The 20596-nt window shown below is 44.7% G+C and overlaps 1 protein-coding gene across 2 annotated transcripts in view; it reads right to left on the minus strand.

Annotated features, from left to right (window-relative positions):
* Nucleotides 1–20596, minus strand: part of GNAO1 (G protein subunit alpha o1) — a 220198-nt gene that overhangs the window by 119654 nt on the left and 79948 nt on the right. For both annotated transcript variants that reach the window (XM_069738717.1, XM_069738718.1), the window contains exon 3: nucleotides 15993–16134. In XM_069738717.1, the coding sequence (XP_069594818.1) occupies nucleotides 15993–16134 (142 nt within the window). The remainder of the gene's footprint in view (nucleotides 1–15992; nucleotides 16135–20596) is intronic.

A 20596-nucleotide genomic window follows, 5' to 3' on the forward strand; every position in this document is an offset into this window, starting at 1 on the left:
ATTTTTTACCCAAATTTCAGGTTATAAATTATTTTTGCAATTGGATTCCATTAAATAAAAATGCATCTTTGGCTTTTTACAGGCTCTTTGTTTCTCTGCACATTCATCTTTGATGTGGTCTATGGTCATAAATCAGGAAAAGTCAGACATGTGTCACCACAAACTCTACAGCATGAGCTCACTGACTGAGTTTCCGTTAACTCATTCTACAGCCAGCAATAGACAATGCAATACAGATAATCTAGAAGCTTACCAGTGCAAATTTTTTAATGAAACCCAGTTGCAAAAATATTTTTTTAGCCCCAAATACATGAATTTAAAGGAGGGGGGGAAAGGTCCGCAGAGGTGGACAACCCCTTAAAAGGAACAATTAGTAAATAATCGTTCCACCAAAGCAGCTGTGAATCCATATTGTACATTAGTCGTTCAAAATGGACATATGTGGTAAGGTCATGTGGCAAAGTATGAACGATCTCTCGGGGAAAAATCAAGCATGGACTAACGATTGTTGGGTCAAAACGGAAAACGTGGCCGACTTCTTTCCTGATCATGATAGTCTGTTATCAGTCAACTAAAATACGGTAAGTGTTTGGTGTCACCTTCTCCCAAGAAGTGGACATTGCGGGTGATGATCCCTTGCATCCGGCCTCATTTGAGGGGAGAGGTCAACTAAACATTTTGGTGGAGGAGGCATGGTTAGATCTGGAATCCTGAGATCCAAAAGAAAAGGTGTTCTTGCATATAAGTTCCTAAAAACTAATCTACTCTAGATCCCCAGAAAAAACTATATGGATAACGATGGCCAGCCGGGTCTTCTTGGTCAACATTAGTGGTGGACCACTCGTGGCTGAAGCTCTGGACCCATATGGTTGTGTTGTCCAGATGTTTCTTGGTCCTTTTCATACATTTGTTACGTAGCCAAGTCAACGTGGTCATCTTTAATTGCAAGGAAACATCGCTAGTTGCTCCACATAGGAACCTAGACCGACAGTCATGGGTCAAAAATGACCCTTCAACTCTTTTTATGGACAAATATTCTCTAAAAGCTTTATACATTGGTTTGGGACTAAATCACTTTTGACAAGTATGGATACAGACCAGACACATGTGCCATAATAATGACAAAAAAGAAAAAGTATAGTGCACGGGAATGGATCCAAACTGCGTATGGTGGGTAACACCTTCCCTGGGGTCTCTATTACCTTTACAGCCATTCCTTACTTATTGCATTGATTTGGTTTAAATATTGATTCAGTTTTTAAAGTGCTTCATACATTAATGCCCGATGTATACTGTAAGTATAAGATACGCACGTAATGGCCGCAAAGTGGGCATCCCAGGGGACCTTAAATGGACTCGATCCATGTATAATTTTTAATAATGGGATGTAAAGAGCAGAAAATGCTGTGCGTTTAATCGTTAGAGCGACAACTTTTTATTTTTATTTTTACAAAAAAAATTGGTGAACTGTTTAAAAAAAAAACAATTCCACGACATAAGACTTTTCCATCCATTTCCATTTCCCGGGACGAAGCTTCTGGTCAAGGACACCAGAGATGGGTTTGATTACTTGTGCATAAAATTTGTGGTAAATGAGGTCCTGGAATCGTCACCATATATATGAAATGATAGGAGAGGATACTGGAAGTTCACAGAAGGGTGGAGGGAGGAGACGGAACCTGCGGCAGCTACGAAAGGTTTAGCTACTTCAACCTTAGAGCATCAGGCGTGATTTGACCTAATGGGTTTTGACTAGTGATTAAATCGCAGATGGCTGATAATGATTCAGGGAGTAGACGGAGCCCTCGCTCAGACCCCATTCAAGGTCACGGGTGAGGTCACAAAGCAAGTAAGGAGATCTAGAAAGAGTGATGCACCTACGGCGCCCAACGCCAACGTCCAGGAGGTTGTAGAACCATTACTATAGTTGTCCAACGACCTGCCGGAGGTTTCGGCACGTGTAGGTGCTTATGTTGACCCTAGGTGGGAGAGGAGGGTTACATATGCACCTTTTCCGGCTATGGCCAAAGGCAGGGGAGCAATCGTCACCTCGCCTTCGCCTAAGTCAACGTAGTGCTCATCTGGCAGATGGCACAACGACAAGGAGGATGGAGGCATGACAGCTGGAGGGGAGGGAGGCAGATGAACAGGAAAATTAGGAGAATGGGAGGTGCACATGGAGGAACGTGAACATGACCATGAGCTGAAGGTCTACAGAAAGGAAAGAGGATATACTGCTCCTGGCAACGAGACAAGTGGAATAGAGAAACAAAAAAAATGGGGGATAAGGACTATGTACAAGTAGAGGGAGTCTGTCACTCCCCCCAACATGACAATTGAGCTAACGCAAGGCCCGGGGAGGCAGGGGCGCAAGGCCCGGGGAGGCAGGGGCGCAAGGCCCGGGGAGGCAGGGGCGCAAGGCCCGGGGAGGCAGGGGCGCAAGGCCCGGGGAGGCAGGGGCGCAAGGCCCGGGGAGGCAGGGGCGCAAGGCCCGGGGAGGCAGGGGCGCAAGGCCCGGGGAGGCAGGGGCGCAAGGCCCGGGGAGGCAGGGGCGCAAGGCCCGGGGAGGCAGGGGCGCAAGGCCCGGGGAGGCAGGGGCGCAAGGCCCGGGGAGGCAGGGGCGCAAGGCCCGGGGAGGCAGGGGCGCAAGGCCCGGGGAGGCAGGGGCGCAAGGCCCGGGGAGGCAGGGGCGCAAGGCCCGGGGAGGCAGGGGCGCAAGGCAAGGGCACGCGCACTGATACTGAGTGCACCGCCACGATCATCTAGTGTCAGTGCACAGGCGCATACAGGAGATGCAGCGTTTGCTCTGGACCTTAAAGGTACCGTCACACTCAGCAACTTTCCAACGATCACGACCAGCGATACGACCTGGCCGTGATCGTTGGAAAGTCCTTGTGTGGTCGCTGGAGAGCTGTCACACAGACAGCTCTCCAGCGACCAACGATGCCGAAGTCCCCGGGAAAACATCGGGTTACTAAGCGCAGGGCTGCGCTTAGTAACCCGATGTTTACCCTGGTTACCATTGTAAATGTAAAAAAAAAAAAAAAACACACACATACTCACATTCCGGTGCCTGTCACGTCCCCGACTTCCGCTTCCCTGCACTCCTCCTGCATCCTGTGTCAGCGCCGGCCAGCCGTAAAGCAGAGCACAGCGGTGACGTCACCGCTCTGCTTTACGGCCGGCGCTTACACAGGATGCAGGAGGAGTGCAGGGAAGCGGACGCCGGGGACGTGACAGGCACCGGAATGTGAGTATGTGTTTTTGCTTTTTTTAACATTTACAATGGTAACCAGGGTAAACATCGGGTTACTAAGCGCGGCCCTGCGCTTAGTAACCCGATATTTACCCTGGTTACCAGTGAACGCATCGCTGGATCGGCGTCACACACGCCGATTCAGCGATGTCAGCGGGTGATCCAGCGACGAAATAAAGTTCTGGCCCTCTAGCTCTGACCAGTGATATCACAGCAGGATCCAGATCGCTGCTGCCTGTCAAACAACGATATCGCTATCCAGGACGCTGCAACGTCACGGATCGCTATCGTTATCATTGTAATGTTGTTCAGTGTGAAGGTACCTTAAGCACTACTTGCCAAGTATGATTTACATGTGGGCTAGGAGCCCTATATAAATGCATAGGCAGGTTAACTGCCACTTTGGAGCATAACCGACTCCCCTTAAAACTACACAACGGAGCAAAAAAAAACAAAACATAATATGGAACACATATACAGTGCTGTAAGAACAATGAATAAAGCAAAAACCTGCCCGAAAGCTAAAAACATACGAAAAAAAAGTGTGTTCATCATGGGATACAATTTCTATAGGAACGAGCATCCAAATATACAGCCAAGTGGGTGGCTACTCAAGATGATGTAGGCGACTTTGTGCACTGAAAAGGTTCTCCGACCTGACACCAGACATCGAAAGGAACGGCTTTAGGAAAGTTTCACAGAAATCTAATAATGGATGCGAGGCAGCTTGGGCTCGCTCGTCAGAATGACACCTCATTACCGGACACAGCTGGGCATCTCATCTGACCAAGAAATGGGGCAGGTGAATAGGATGTGGTGTCAGAAACACGTACAGTTCTGTCACTGCGGTTCCCCGACGCGCGCTCTCCCGGCGGCTCAGAGGACATATTGGGAATAAATTGGTTAAAAAAAACCAACAGCTGCTCCCGTCATCCTTTGATCCCAAACATAAGATACAAGATACCTGGTTAAAGGGGCGTTATAAAAGAATGTGCCATAACAACAAACATGGAGCTTTCTGACTTCTCAATGTTGTGTCTCAAAATTTGTCCACTAAGTTATGATTTTTGGGACAAGATCGGTCACACGAGGAAGAGAAAATAAATAAGTAAATACATTTTGGTTTGAATGAGAAGTGTAATGTTTGGAGAAAGAAACACCCTGCGATACAACATAAAAACAACCCAAAGCAGACATGATGTTCTACAAAAGAATGGTTAAGGAATAAAGAAAGCTTTGGATTGGCTGAGTCACAGTCCTGTAGAAAAACCCCAAACTCAGCTCCTCTACACCAAACTCGGCTGCACCTGGCTCCACTACCCCAAACTCGGCTCCATCTGGCTCCACTACCCCAAACTCAGCTGCACCTGGCTCCACTACCCCAAACTCGGCTGCACCTGGCTCCACTACCCCAAACTCGGCTCCATCTGGCTCCACTACCCCAAACTCGGCTGCACCTGGCTCCACTACCCCAAACTCGGCTCCACCTGGCTCCACTACCCCAAACTCGGCTGCACCTGGCTCCACTACCCCAAACTCGGCTCCATCTGGCTCCACTACCCCAAACTCGGCTCCACCTGGCTCCACTACCCCGAACTCTGCTCCACCTGGCTCCAATACCCCAAAGTCGGCTGCACCTGGCTCCACTACCCCAAACTCGGCTCCATCTGGCTCCACTACCCCAAACTCGGCTGCACCTGGCTCCACTACCCCAAACTCGGCTCCACCTGGCTCCACTACCCCAAACTCGGCTGCACCTGGCTCCACTACCCCAAACTCGGCTCCATCTGGCTCCACTACCCCAAACTCGGCTCCACCTGGCTCCACTACCCCAAACTCGGCTCCACCTGGCTCCAATACCCCAAAGTCGGCTGCACCTGGCTCCACTACCCCAAACTCGGCTCCATCTGGCTCCACTACCCCAAACTCGGCTCCACCTGGCTCCAATACCCCAAACTCGGCTGCACCTGGCTCCACTACCCCAAACTCGGCTCCATCTGGCTCCACTACCCCAAACTCAGCTGCACCTGGCTCCACTACCCCAAACTCTGCTCCATCTGGCTCCACTACCCCAAACTCGGCTCCACCTGGCTCCACTACCCCAAACTCGGCTCCATCTGGCTCCACTACCCCAAACTCAGCTGCACCTGGCTCCACTACCCCAAACTCGGCTCCATCTGGCTCCACTACCCCAAACTCGGCTGCACCTGGCTCCACTACCCCAAACTCGGCTCCATCTGGCTCCACTACCCCAAACTCGGCTCCACCTGGCTCCACTACCCCGAACTCGGCTCCACCTGGCTCCAATACCCCAAAGTCGGCTGCACCTGGCTCCACTACCCCGAACTCGGCTCCACCTGGCTCCACTACCCCAAACTCTGCTCCACCTGGCTCCACTACCCCAAACTCGGCTCCACCTGGCTCCACTACCACAAACTTGTCTCGACTACCCCAAACTCGGCTCCATCTGGCGCCACTATTCCCAAATTTTTCTACATTTGGCACCACTACTTTAAACGTCGCTGATCAGCTCTGCTACTTTCAAGTCTCCATCACTCTAGCTCTGATTCATCCAAGTCTCCAGTACGTTAGCTCTGCAGCTGATCTGTGCACCATCAGCCCGGCCTTGCTACCATCAGCTCCGATACATCTCGAATACCAACGTATCCGCTTGATGTGCCAGTGCCACCTGTCCGTGCTGCGTAAGACCTTGTCTTTCGGACAAGAGGCCTCATTGATCTCCTTCAGCAGGTGAGACATCACAGCATGTATGCACATTATGCTAAAAGAAAATAAAAAAACGAGCACCCAAATCCTAGACTATGAACAAGTTTGCAGCCATTTTGCTCCAATTCATCTAAAATTAAAAAAAAAAAAAACAACTTATTAAGCAGCTTTCCTTTCAAAAATTAAAAACCAACTGTTTTGTGTCTACAGCTCCTATGCAGACTTATGCATCTCCATGGTAACAGACTACAAACCCTATGTAGTCACCTCCTGCATCCTACTCCCTTCACTTTTCCCTCTATTTTCACACAAAATGTACGTTAGGTGTAGCGGATAAGTACGGTAACTAATCAGAGCCCTTTAAAAAAAATAATTTTTAGCCACCGAACAGCAGCATTAAATCTCATGCTCCACATGCAATATATTGGCTTGGTTTCGGAGAAGGACCCCTGGACTTCTTTATGGACATTTTATCGAAAAACCACAGCGATGGAATATACAAGAGTCATCCCATTACAACTGGATGAAAATAGAAAGTACATTAGCAGTTGCCAAAGGAAAAATAATTTAATTTTCTTGCTCTCTGGTTTCGAGAATGTGCCTATTATTGGAGTTCATTAAAACAGAGCTGCCCAGGCCGATCTTCTGGTATATACAGATGACACTCTCTACCATCCAATATATTGGCCCCCTCCCCCGCTAATCTGGCTGAAATAACATAATTACATAATTGGGAAGGAAAGTTATTTCAACATACCGTAATACAGTGTACGCGCAACACAGCATGGCGGTGTCGCAGGATTTTTTTTCTCCCAACGATCGGATTTCCCCGGTGTCAGCTGGAACTGCTCAGTTATGGAGCGGCACAGCTCCGCCGACTATATAGTGGCCGCAGCCCGGTACTGCACATTCACACCTATTCAAATCAATCAGATGTGCAATACATGTGATGCCTTATGTGGCACATGAGCCCCTAAAGGGGTGTCCAGGCATGAGATTTAGGTCTGCAGTTACTCTATGAGAGCCGCTAGTGTGCCCACTGTCAGCATTCGCTGGCACGTCACATCAAGTACGCGATGATCATACATGCGGTCACATGCCGACTAGACTTGCACGGCTTCACTCAATGCAAGTGAATTAAGCAAAACTGGACACAGTCTAGTAGGAATGTGGCCGGAATTATGCAAATCGCATTCTTGCAGCCACGGCACCGGAGATTCCTGAGGATTCACAAGTCTGCAGTCACATAGTTGAGCTCCAAGTCTGGACAACCCCTTTAAGTCCTCCTGCTCCTATGCTGGAGACATAAAAAAAAACTCAATCAATCCCAGCGCAAAAAAATTGATGCACAATTTGGGCATATTGCACCAATTAGATGCCCCCTTAAGGCCAGATTTTGATCTTTATGCATAAGATCCTTTAAAATGGATCTTACGGAGAAAATAATAATAGATTTGTGTTTTTTCCTCTTTTAAAATCATTGACTTGAAAACACCAGCTCCCATTTCATTGGCGTGACTATACGGGACCCATATGAGGCGCTGCCCAAAGTGGGTGAAGGCTCCGCATTACAGCGCGGAGAATAATGTAGTTACCCAATGCGGACCCCTGACTGGCACCACCATTGCCCCCTTCTTATGGCAGTGCGTACCCCTCTGTATGGGCACCGATATCGTATCAGACGATCTTTGTATTGTCATTGTCCAGAGAACACAAGTGCTATTCACAGTGGGATACAGAGAGATTGGCGCTTATCAGACGACCGTTTGCACATACGTTTCCTGTGGTTAGAAGAAGCCGCGGGGTTAAGTCACTGGAGCTGTAATCAACCATATCGTATCACGCTGGAAGATCTCCAAAAAAAGATACGTCCCCATCACATGCGTCCACTCATAACGGACGATACACGGGGTCTTCTGTAGCGGAACCTCTCTAGGGATAGTCAGCGGCGCATTACAAAGCGCAGTTAAAGGGAATGTGACATCCAAAGAGCCATTGCTTAAATCAGGTTTTTGGGTTATAAAAAATATTGGCAATGTTTTTTTTTCATATCAGTATAACATTATTAATCAATTTTCCCACTTTTCAGACTCATTTCAGGAAGTGTTTTCAGCAGTCTCATTATCATCAGAGGCAGGGTTACAATACACAGCTCCCCTTGCCTTCATAATGACGTTTGCACACGCTCATTAGATGCCGATTTGATCTCCTAAGGATGGGCCATCACTAGAAAAGTATCGGACAACCCCTTTAATATATTTACATTGTAATAAGTAGCCGTGTAAAAGAAGAATTACATTATTTTCAGCAAGAAACTAGCGTAAAAAAAAAAAATGGGCATACGCTGAAAAGATACGGGAAAAAAAGGCGGATATAACATGACATCAATGACTCTCTTTGTCCTAACAGGATCTGCTGGTGTTCACCCAGTTCCTGTTTTCTAGGTGGCAAAGTCCTCGATGGGTTATTCTATTGTTTTATGCTTGGATGTGATCCGCAAAAAAAAAATCATTTCTAGCTAGTGCTAGTAAAAGCAAAGGCATAGCAGACGCGGGAAGGCTGGAAAAAAAATAAAAAAGTGTCGTCATTAAGTGCCGCCTGAACAAGCGTAGGTTTACAGATCGTTTTTCCGGCACAGTGGTGGAACAGCCCTCATGCCGGGATGTAACCAATGCACTGAGTATTATTACATAACTACTATATATAATTGCTGGATTGTTAATAAAGTCGCCATTTTCCACAAGAGTCATTGTAATTTCCTCAAACTAATGAGTCATGATCGTCGTGCAGCGAAACGCGTTTCTGCATCAACCCTTGCTCTGGTTCCTTCCATGCCGAGATAAGAATATAAGGAGCGGTGCTTTCTTTTACTTTTTTCTTTTTGCAGATTGAGGCAACCAGGAATCGGTCAGTGAGCCCGATCATCTAGAGGTGCGCCGGCCGAGGGTGCATATGTACTGGGAAGAGGAATAAGTGCTCGGCCAACTTATCTATGGACACCCTACAAATATTCTGCACCCCAAATTACTACAGAAAGTAAGTTGCTAGGTCTTCTTATGGGACTGGGAGGGGGGTAAATTCCAGGTTGAGCCGGAGGTGCTAGCCCGTCCCATTACCAGTCCCTTGGTATAAGAATAATTCTCATGGTTGATCACGTTTTCATAGCCAAAAATGTCTTATTGGCCAGACTATTGGACAAAAGTGGGGTCAAAAATATCCCATAATGTGAACACCAGATCTTCAGCCCCTCCAGTACCAGACAAACCAAATTATTGGTATTTTCTGCTGTACGACTGAATAGATTAACTTGGTCTTAAACTGAACCAAATAATGGAAAATAATGTTATTGATAGAAATTTTCAATATAAATTAAAAAAAAAAACAGATTCAGGAGAAGAGCAGCATTTACACTAGGTAAAAAAAAAATAATGCTTATGGCAAGTGATAGGTCTTCTTTAATGCCTTACCCAGAGGCATTGGCTTCCATCTTTTAGAATGATTCAACTAGCATAATCAAATATAGAATACATATATAGAAAAGAGAGGGTCATATTATAAAGGGAAAAACGGTAGGAACAAAAGAAAAAAACGCCAGATTCAGGAAAACAGCATTTACACTAGGTTAAAAAAAATAATTATGCTTATGGCAAGTGATAGGTCCTCTTTAATGACTTGCTCAGAGGCATCAGCTTTCATCTTTTAGAAAGATCCAACTGGCAAAATCAAATATAGAATACATATATAGAAAAGAGGGGGTCATATATTATAAATGGAAAAGAGCAGGAACAAAAGAAAAACCGCCAGACTTGAGCTTCTTTCACACTTTTGTCGGTACGGGGATGTCGCTAAGCGTCGGCGCGACGTACCAATGGACGTTGTGAAAATTCGGCACAACGTGGGCAGCGGATGCAGTTTTCCAACGCATCCACTGCCCATTCCAAAGTCCCGGGGAGGAGGGGGTGGAGTTCCAGCAGCACATGCGCGGTAGAAAATGCAGGACACGACGTACGGAAAAACTTTTTTTCGTGACGACGGTCCGCAAAAACACAACGCGGTATCTGTATAAGTGATATAATTTAATAAACTTGATTTACACAAAAAAACAACGCATCCAGTGCACGACGGATGCGACGTATGGCCATGCATCGCAATCAGTCGGCAATACAAGTCTATGGGGGAAAAACCGCATCCTGCGGGCACATTTACAGGATGCGTTTTTTTCCCAAAACAACGCATTGCGACTGAGGCCAAACGACGCAAGTGTGAAAGTAGCCTTAGGAAGACAGCAATATTTACACTGGGTTAAAAAAAAAAAAATTATGCTTATGGCAAGTGATAGGTCCTCTTTAAGATCAAATAAATAAATTATTTATACACAGTATATAGATTTTTTTTATCTCTTTTTTTCTGCACCAACTGCCTTTTTTTATACAATCCGAGAGAAGAAGAAAAAAGAAACAGTCGTATACAAAAGAAAGAGTTTAGGGCACGTTGGCCTTGGACGGTAGATGTTCAGGCAGCCTTAGCAAAATGCCCAGGTTTTTTCTTGTCAATCAAACAACCTCGTACAAGAAGATACGGCTGCGCTTCAATAAGTAACAATGATTAGCTATGAAAATGTAGGACTACTTTTCAGAGAAAGTAATGAGTTTCTGAGAAAATCATTTGCGGTTACAAGCTAGGTCGGTACTTGCAAGTACGGATCCATAGATGGAAAACTCTGAAATGTCTGTAATGATATAAGCTGTATGAAGGGGGCAGAGGTTATAATTGTACCTGCACCCCGGATTCTGCCTGATAGGAAGAATTGAGTACTCTAAAGTACAGATATTAGGGGGTCCTGGCACTTTTTGCATTATGGCTTCTGGCACTTAAATTTACACCTATTTTTTTGTAATATTAGACATTGTAGGACCATCCCGATCAGAGTTACCTTGTCGTGGTGGGATGGCTTTTATGCTATTTTTAAATCAAAAACAGTATTACTAAAAATTCTGTGTTATTTAAACGCACTTTTTGCTTTTTATTTACTTCATTACAGCAGGGTTTTTGCTAATTTTTCTCTTGTAGGTTTTATATGTTTTATGGCCAATGTGAACATGCGTTTATGAGCTGCATGTGTACCAACTCAAGCTCAGCTCAATTTTTGTGTTTTTTCTATGTATTATTGCATTCTGTGCAAGCCGGGGTGTGGCCTCCCTTTCCTGAGCTGGAAATTGTATATGAGGCTTCCATAGACTGGTGTTTCACTGGTTGGGCCCAGTCCTGTTGTCTGCCCTTATTCACATTGAGGTCAACATTGACACATGGGAAGGTTTTAATATTAGACAGTGTAGGACCGTCCCAGTTAGAGTTACCTTGTCGTGGTAGAATGGCTTTTCTGCTATTTTTGATCAAAAACAGTATTACTAAAAAAAACTCTGTTATTTAAATGCACTTTTTGCTTTTTATTTACTTTGTTACAGCAGGGTTTTTGCTAATTTTTCTCTTGTAGGTTTTATGGCCAATGTGAACATGCATTTATGAGCTGCATGTGTACGAACTCAAGTCAAGCTCATTTTTTGTGGTTTTACCTATTTTTTTATGTTGGGTAATATACGACTTCATGAGGCCAGAAGACTGGGCACTTGTGTGATTGGGAGACATCAGCGCTGTAATTTTTTTGTACAGCTGATGACCCCAATTCTACTCCCGCCACAAACAGTCTGACTACTTTATATGTCAATGGATAACTTTACAGGTGAATCTATCAGGACAATAGTCAACGCTAGAGTTGGCATAGAACGATTTGCCCAACCTGGTCCAACTTCATCCGCGGCTCTTCTTTTGATTAGCTGGCCTGTTAGTGGACATGTGCATATCACACCACAATGAGGACAACGCCAGCCAGGCCGGCTAATCAAAATCAGAGCCATGGATGTAGTCGGGGAAGATTCAGCTCTCACAACTTTCACCAAGAGGCCAAAGATTACTGCTGTGGCCAATAGACCGGGCCCCGACAATTAAATTTGCTCCACAATGGCTTTTTAATTACCGAATCAAGCATCAACATTTTCACAGATTGGTCATCTGCCACAAAAAGGCACAAGGGTCGGCCATATTGCCTGTCCAAAATCTGTAGTGTATGGCTACCATCAGTGTCCCATTCTCCGCCAATCCGTCAGCAGCGCATAGGCCTGCCAATAGTGGTGATCATTGGCCTTTTAGGCATTTTTTGGCTTTAGATCATTACACCCTTAACCTTATTCATTTTTTAAGTCTTCGGAATACACAATTGCCACATTTTCTTAAACAAAAGCAGAAATAATGTGACGCTAGATGTCGAGAGGTTTCGATTGTACCTTTTGAGGGCTTCATCAAGGTCTGGCAATTGTTTCATAACAAAAGCTTCATTGCCCTTTTCCGAAATTCCCTTTTTGTGCGTCGCTCATTGTCAGGATGGCTGAGCCTTATTTTCCCGTTAACTCTGTGTATAAATATAGGAGCTGGAGCTGAATATATTTAGCAATCTTCGAGATTAACCAAAGGACTCGGGAATAAAACAAGAGAACGCCCTGCCAACACAGCTGCTGAGAAATGGTTATACACATGGTAATTTGTGGAATCGAGAGCAGGAGAAGGAAGGGATGGGATTTATGAGGAGGTGCGGCGGTAACGTGCCGGCGAGAATAGGAGCTCTTCACTGCAGGATGGATATCACGGGATCGCAAATTCGACTTCATCGGGAGAAAAGAACGGGACCTGGGTACAGAAGGAGGTCAGGTCTCGGCCAACCATTTATAAAGCAGACAGAAGGCGAACGGGTGTATGCTTTCCAGGACATCCATTAACGTGACTGGGGCCTGGAGCTGGCGAAAAATGGATGAGGGTAAGACGGGGAGAGGGCGCACATGAAAGAAATACTATAGATGGAAAGTAATAATTTGTTGGATTATGTGACTATTGTAACCATAAAAAAAAATATTAAAAAATCACCAGTCTATGGAATAATAAAGTAAATTACATGGATGCCAGATACCTATCATTAGACAGAATATCTATGACTTCTAAAGGGATATTGCCATCCCAGTTGCCCATTAAGGGAACAGAAGAGCAAGCTCCCATAGAAGAATATGGCTGTATCCATCATCCCTTTGCCACATATCAACAGGTATTTATGTCTTCCCTATGAGTGGCCAGAATAGAAACACCCCTTTAAATAGCATATTATGACAAAGTATCTGAGTGTATTTGCTAGTCCCGTAAGGTCTGTAATTCTGTCTGAATTTATCACCAGGTTTTTGGTATTGAATCTGAGAGCAGCATAACGTAGGGGCTGAGACACTGATTCCAAAGATGTATCACTTACTAGGCTGTATGCTGTAGTTTTGATTTAATCACTTTTCTCTGCTGCAGATCTAGCAGTTCTCTACTGAGCTCTGTATAACCCCGCCCACACGACTAGCTACCAATCACTGGTGGGGGCGTGGTTACACAGAGCAGGACGACTACATGGCAGGAGTCACCTAGTCCTGCAGTGATAATCTCCTGCTGATAAATCACTTACTTTATTGAAACTACAAAAAGCAGCCCAGTAAGAGACATCGCTGAAATCAGGGTCTCCTTTCCTTCGGTCCTCTCTACCTTATGACTACAGCATCCATTGCCCAGGAGAATTAGTCACGTGCAGTATTGTGATGTCAGTTTACATGGCTGCCATGGAGGTCATAACATCTAGTCAGTTCTGCTACAATGAGCATGTCCAAGTCCAAACACTACATGTGCTGGCCGGAGTATATACCTAGGCACTACACATTGGAAGCAGAATGGGAAGTGGTGGACGGCACACAGCCAGCAATCAATACTGGAAATGCTGGGGGAATAAAACAAATAGGCTGCCGTGGAATATATTTCGGTGACTATACAGAAAATGGGTGAAATAAAGAAGCTGATTTTTGCACTCACTACTTAATAATTCCGAATACGGTAAATCAACGGGCGAGAGACTATCCTTGCACTCAGTTTTGGCCAATATTTTTTCATTGATGGCCTACCCTTATCTGACCAGTGGGGGTGTTCTAATCTGCAACCGCGCCGATAAGCACCGGATGGAAGGTCTCGGATGCTGATGGAACACCACAGCGCCATCAGAACTATAGTGGCCACGGCCAAGTACTGCAAATCCACACCCTAATCACTAGTAAGCTGTGTCTTATCTCCTCTGGGAACAAAGGATCAGGCATGTTGAAATCCAATATGTCTGATTATTCTTTTCCTCGAACACTGCCTAGAAGGGTCTGTCACGCTGTCCGCATAGACATCAGATCTCTCTAATGTCAGCCACCTTTATTCTATGGAATTATTATTGCAGCTTCTGTGTCACCATTGCTTGTATTACATAAAAGAGACACACAACCAAATCAGTAATGTCTTAACCGGTCACATTGTACGTGCAGTCAGATCTGCGGACAGTACGGTATAGAGACAGGGAAGCTGAGCAGACTTACATAGAGGCTTGTAGGAAAAGATTAAGTGTATTTTATTGGCTGAAATCCCAGGTGTTTGACTGTGTAAGAGTCCAGTGGGCGGTCCTAGTCGGTAACTGGCAGGAATCTCTATATGCAGTCATACAGAGAAGGCTTCTAATTACTGACTAGGACTCCTATTGGACTTGTGCAAACAAACACCAGGGATTTCAATTAATAAAATACAAGTTTTATTAAAACTTTTTCACAAACCTATATCAATCTGACCAGTTTATTTTTATCGATAACAACCTGCCTACAGATTAGAAGTCATTTGGATACGTTACCTTTAATTAGGATTATATATTTGGCGAGAAGTTAAGAGAAAAATGCTAGAATAAAAAAAACACATAAAAGGGCATTGGAAGTTTAGTATTTGGCCTAAGCAAGACACAGTTGAGCAGTAACTACATTTCAGGACAGGAGTTGACTCCTAACATCCCAGCCACCCCTCTCTAGCACATTGATTAGCTGCTCACCTCCCTCCTCTCCATCGGCTCCTGGTCTGTTATCAGTACCGCAGAATGATCGGCCACCAGCCTACACCAAGGTTATCTTTCAAAGAAGGTCTCCAAATCATGGCTCTCACCTTCCTGAGCCATCTGCTTGTTCAAAAGCAGTGTTACCTCCCATTAATGCGTAGTAGCAGGACAAAGCTTCTCACCGGAACAGTCACTCAAGAAGGAGCACCCGCCCCCCAAGCAACCGAGAAGTAAGGAGACTGCATAGCTGTGAGCGGCTTGAGACAACTTGACAATATCCCTTTAAAAACTTTTCACAAAGTTGCAATTTTTGGAAACCCAGATTATCAATGTAAATGCCAGTGATTAACAGCCAGTATGTTAGGCTCCTTTCACACTAGCGTCGGAATCTCCCCGTCGCAATGCGTCGGGGGTGAGATTTCGACGCTAGCGTTTGCTGCATTGCACAATGGGTGCAGCGGATGCATTTCTCCGGCGCATCCGCTGCCCCACTGTAAGGTGCGGGGAGGTGGGGGCGGAGTTCCGGCCGCACATGCGCGGTCGGAAAAAGCGGTCCTTCAGGAGCAAAAAACGTTACATGTAGCGTTTTTTGCTCCCGACGGTCCGCCAAAGCACGACGCATCCGTCGCACGACGGATGCGACGTGTGGCAATCCGTCGCAAATGTGTCGTCAATGCAAGTCTATGGGGAAAAAAACGCATCCTGCAAGCACTTTTGCAGGATGCGTTTTTTTCTGCAAAACGACGCATTGTGACGGATTGCAGAAAACGCTAGTGTGAAAGTAGCCTTACTGTCGCACATTACTGAGTATCTTCCTCACTGTGAACAACTTTAACTTCTACTAAAAAGCTGCTTTAAAATCGGCACAAAAACTGCAATAAAAAGTACAATAAATTATAATAAAACAAATGTTCTATTTTTTTTTCCAAATGAACTAACATTTAGTAACGTACTAATCACTAACCAAAGATTCAAGATTAAATAAATGAAATATAGCTATAAGCAATAAATAACGTAACTTACCCTTCGCTCCTTATCCCCATATTCTATGCCCAGGGTGTCCATGGCACGAACGATGGCTGCCAGGGACTGGATAGTGTTACTATAAACCACAGGCTTGTACTGCTTGACATCTTCACCTGAGAAGCCATCTTCATGGATAATTCTGCAAAAATCAGAAAGAAAAAATGGATTAAGTATCAATATATACAAAATACCATAGTGCGGTATAGTAATACAACGCAATATACTTTAGGCGTAAAAAACCCAATATAGTAGAAAACTGAGTTACATAAACTATACCAAGCGCAAGCATAAAATATCCGAGGAGGCTTCGGTGATGCAGACAAACGGGCAATAAATGGGCTCCCAATGAAGTGAGTGGGAATCACGGCACTGCCTCTCTGCACCAGCCATAATAACGCTTTGGATGAATTATTAATTGCGGCAGACACCCCATTATACCAAGTGCTGGAATGAAGAAGCTCGGATTACAGGAAGCCGGGTCCGACAGCATTATGGGTTAAGAGGTTTTATAAATATGGATTAATGGCCACGGTGTAAGTGCTCGGAAACCACTTAAAACGTCAGTCTGTGATTTATCGGGATACGGAGACCTAGTAGTCCTCGTCGTGGACCTATAAGACGATGGGAAGATGGCAGGATGGTGATGGACGGACGTCTTCTCTTCTGGTGACACCCATAGCAATAAAAGGATTGAGCACGTTGAAATCCAAGATGTCTGATCCTTTTCGGTTCATAACCGATAAACCGCCCCCAGAGGCGTAAGAACATGTGCACAATCGGTCGAGGAGAATGTATTGAAAAACTGGGCAGGAATAGCTTTTCCGTCGTAGACATTAAAAAAAGCCACTAGGAATGCACAAAAGGGACTTGATCAACAACCTTAATAGCGAAAAATAATTCTAAATGCATCATAAAATATAAAGGGGTCTTCAGAACCCCAGCTCTTGGAACTAGTAAGGGTCCCAGTGGTCGGACCCTCAAACATCGGGAAGTTATCTCCTATCATGTGGAAAGGTGATACCTTCCAAAACTTCAGAATCCTCCTTTAAGGGTCAATATTCTGGACCATGAATCAAAATATCAAAATTAGAAAACTATTTCTCAATTAAAATGTTTTGAACTTTTAAAGATTGAAAACACCTTAAAAAAAATGTTGAGAGTGGCTCTGTTAGAGAGGACCTTTCAACAATAAATATTTTCTTTTCATTTTGCCTCTCCATGGCAGAGATGTTAGTAATCATAGTATTTGACACCTAAAAAGTTAATTTTCGTTACTTCCAAGTGGGTACTATCAGATGCTTTTCAGTAGGGGGCGTGTACTTTTTCCCTGCAAGTGATGCTCTCTGCTTATTGGTCATCGTCGTACAGGTGGAAGAAGTACACGCCCCCCAGTGAAATCTATCTGATATCAACCACTTGAACTTAACTCATTAGGTGCTTGATTGCTCAGATCTCGGCAACGGAGAGGGAAAAGTAAAAAAATAAAAATAAAAACACATGTTTCCATTTGCAGCTTGCGTCCAGTTCAACATGAAATTTTTGGTGAAAGGTCCTCTAGGAGTCCAGCTCTATAATATTACTTCCAACATTTTCAGGGTCATCTCCCCATTGAAAAACTTTTCAATAGCGCTTGCAAGGCCATGTTACCAAGCTAAAGCCTCTTTGTCAGAAACCCACAGAGGTCAGTGACTTAAGACTCCGGCAATACAGAATACCGGCAATTCTCGCAGGTCAGCAATGGTCCAAGAGAAGCCATTATCTGGACACTTTTGTAATGCAAAATGAAAACGGAATCCTGCCAGTCCCATCGATTCTCTCCCGACCAGCGAGTATCTTCTGCCGTCCATGCGCTGACAATGAATGTGTGTAGAGGAGGTCGTCAAATGATAGGCTTCACAGTAGGGGGTGGGAAGGACCGGCAAAAAGGATGGTCGTTTGGCCGATAGTCTGCGGATAATAGCATAACTGGGAGGGATTGATAGAGGAAGAGGTTTTAGAGGATTGATAGGGCTTGAATTGCATACAGCCAGAAAATTGGGAGCTGGATTAAGCAGACATGGATAGAAATCTCGCCGTAAGAAGGGAGCTGGGTTTATAAGCTTTTAGTTTTTGTTACAGAAAAGACATAGATAAGCTTTCCCAATCATCTGTCACCAGGAAAGTTCTAGCCAGAGTCTCCACAATAGAAGCAAAAAATGTTAAAAAAAAAAATGTGACATGTGCCTAACGTATTCGGGCACCTGCACGTAATCATTCTGGATTGACTGCATTTCAGATAATTAAACAACGATTAACATACACTGCTTTAATCTAAATGTTAATCCGGTAATCTAAAAAAATGACTTCTTGTCTGCATCATGCAAATGTGACATAAGTGATGCTCCCGCAACTCTCGCTTTAGGGACTTCGCTGGACAGAAGACTTAGGGATGATAAACAGTATGTCGGATCAATAGGGAAGATTTACTGCCTATGCGCTGGGCATTTATCGGTGGAAATGAGAGACTGGGCTGAGGAGGTTTACAGAAAAAAAAGATATGGGATGGAAAAGCTGCTGAGGAAGTCATTAGGAAGCGCTCGTTAGCGTTTGTGTGACGGCACAGTACTTTTTCTATACCAAGTCATTTATAGGTCAGATTTTCTTTTCCGATTCATTTTCTTTCTTTTTTTTTAATATTGACACTAAAATATTTAAAGGGAAACTGACAGAAAATTTGTTATTTAATCATAATTTAGGGGCAGAGACACTGATTCCAGCGTTGTGTCGCTTGCTCAGCTATCTGCTGTAGTTTCATTACAAATCAGCAGATTATCAGTGCAGGACTAGGTGTCAGGTGCCAGGCAGTCCAGCTATTCTGTGTGACCCCGCCCCCAGCACAGATTGGCAGCTTGCACACAGGAAGATGCCCAATCAGGGATGTGGGCGGGGTTACACAGAGCTCAGCATTCTGATCACTCCTACTGAGAAAACAGTGATTGTATCCAAACTACACCAAGTAGACCCATAAATGACATTGCTGGAATCAGGGTCTCTGCTCTTACATCATGCTGCTGTCAAATTACACAGCAAAAACCTGCTGACAAACTTTTAAAGAGCAAGATAAACACATTTATAGGGGTTGTCCAAAGTTTATTTAAAAAAAAGTGAAAGTATAAACGTAACTCAGTATTCACCTCCTCATTGCCCTATAGCTCCAGTGGTCCCCGACGGCCTTTGTTTACTTCCTTACACCCATAGCATGACACACAATCACGTGACCGCTGCAGCCAATTACTGGCTTCAGGGGTAATAAAGACTGGAGGGGTCATTGATGCTTTTAGGCTGGGGCTGCCATAATTAGGCGATTATTGTTATGGGTTTTAGTTTTTCCAAGCACAATATTGGTGGTGAATTCTTTATCAGACTGGCGAGCGTCTAACTACAGTCACTCTCGTCAATCATCTTTATATAGGGGGTCACGGCACTTTTGTGGTGAGCGCTGCAGCCTCTCCGCCAGTGGTGTAACGTGAAGCGCGTGGGACCCAAAGCATGCTCGCTCAGCACAGACCCCTCGAACAGCGGATTGGCGAGGGTGGCCAGGAGTCGGACCCCCTCCAATCTGATGGTGCAGTGTATTTGGAGCCATTCCGGATGCCTCTATACCCTCCTCATTGCCAAAAAAAAAAAAATTACAATATGATTTTTTTTATTGCACCCCAAACAAGATTTTAATTCATGAGCCTCCTTATTCAGAGCCAGCGATATTGTAACCAGTGAATTGAAGGCTGATTTTCTGCACAAAAATAAGACAATGTATAATGATTGCCGGAGAACAGAGGCGGCGGTGGCGGCTTGGATCCTGCTGAACGATCACTTCTCATCCTCGGAGCCATTTCCTAAAACCTGCAGAAGATTTTACCAAACAAAGGGCCTATTTCTATACGTTACGGACCAACGAGCAGATCAGCAATAAAAGGTTCGTCAGAAGGAGGCTTCATCTAATCTGGCTTCCTTAATGTCTGGATTCCTGCACACGGAAGCAAGATCGTGTAAAATATGCAGACAATTCTCCCTATTCAATTTTTACAAGAATCAAGCAATTGTCATGTAGGAGCACAAAAGAATAAAGAAACTAAGTCAGCTGTCCATCTCATAATGCTAATTTGCACTCTTGGTTGTAGTGAATGAAACATAACTACATAAGAGCAGACATCTTGGGAGCTCCCCTGCTTCTTTCAGGAAATCATACTATAAGGGTAGACCATGTAATTCTTCTCGGCAATTCAGATTCTATATCACCTATACCAGTAGTGTTTGGCATGACCAGACGACCATCTAATGTGTATGCACAGTGTCCTGACCTCTTCATGACAAATTTTAGGTAAAGAAGGAAGATCAGACATGTTGAATTTCAACATGCTTTACTATTTATTCATCAAGGGTAGCTGGCAGCAGCCCATTTTTCTTCCCCTACTGAAATTACAAACATTCTTCAATCCAAGCGTTAAAGTATGGGGGAGTCAGGAAAAATAACTTTCGTTTAGACAATCATTCAGTTGATATACAGAAAGGAAAAGGCATCTTAAAGGGAAGCTGTCAGGCCACCACGATGACCATAGGTC

This window comes from Ranitomeya imitator, chromosome 9, assembly GCF_032444005.1.
Source record: "Ranitomeya imitator isolate aRanImi1 chromosome 9, aRanImi1.pri, whole genome shotgun sequence".
In the NCBI taxonomy this organism is placed as follows: domain Eukaryota; kingdom Metazoa; phylum Chordata; class Amphibia; order Anura; family Dendrobatidae; genus Ranitomeya; species Ranitomeya imitator.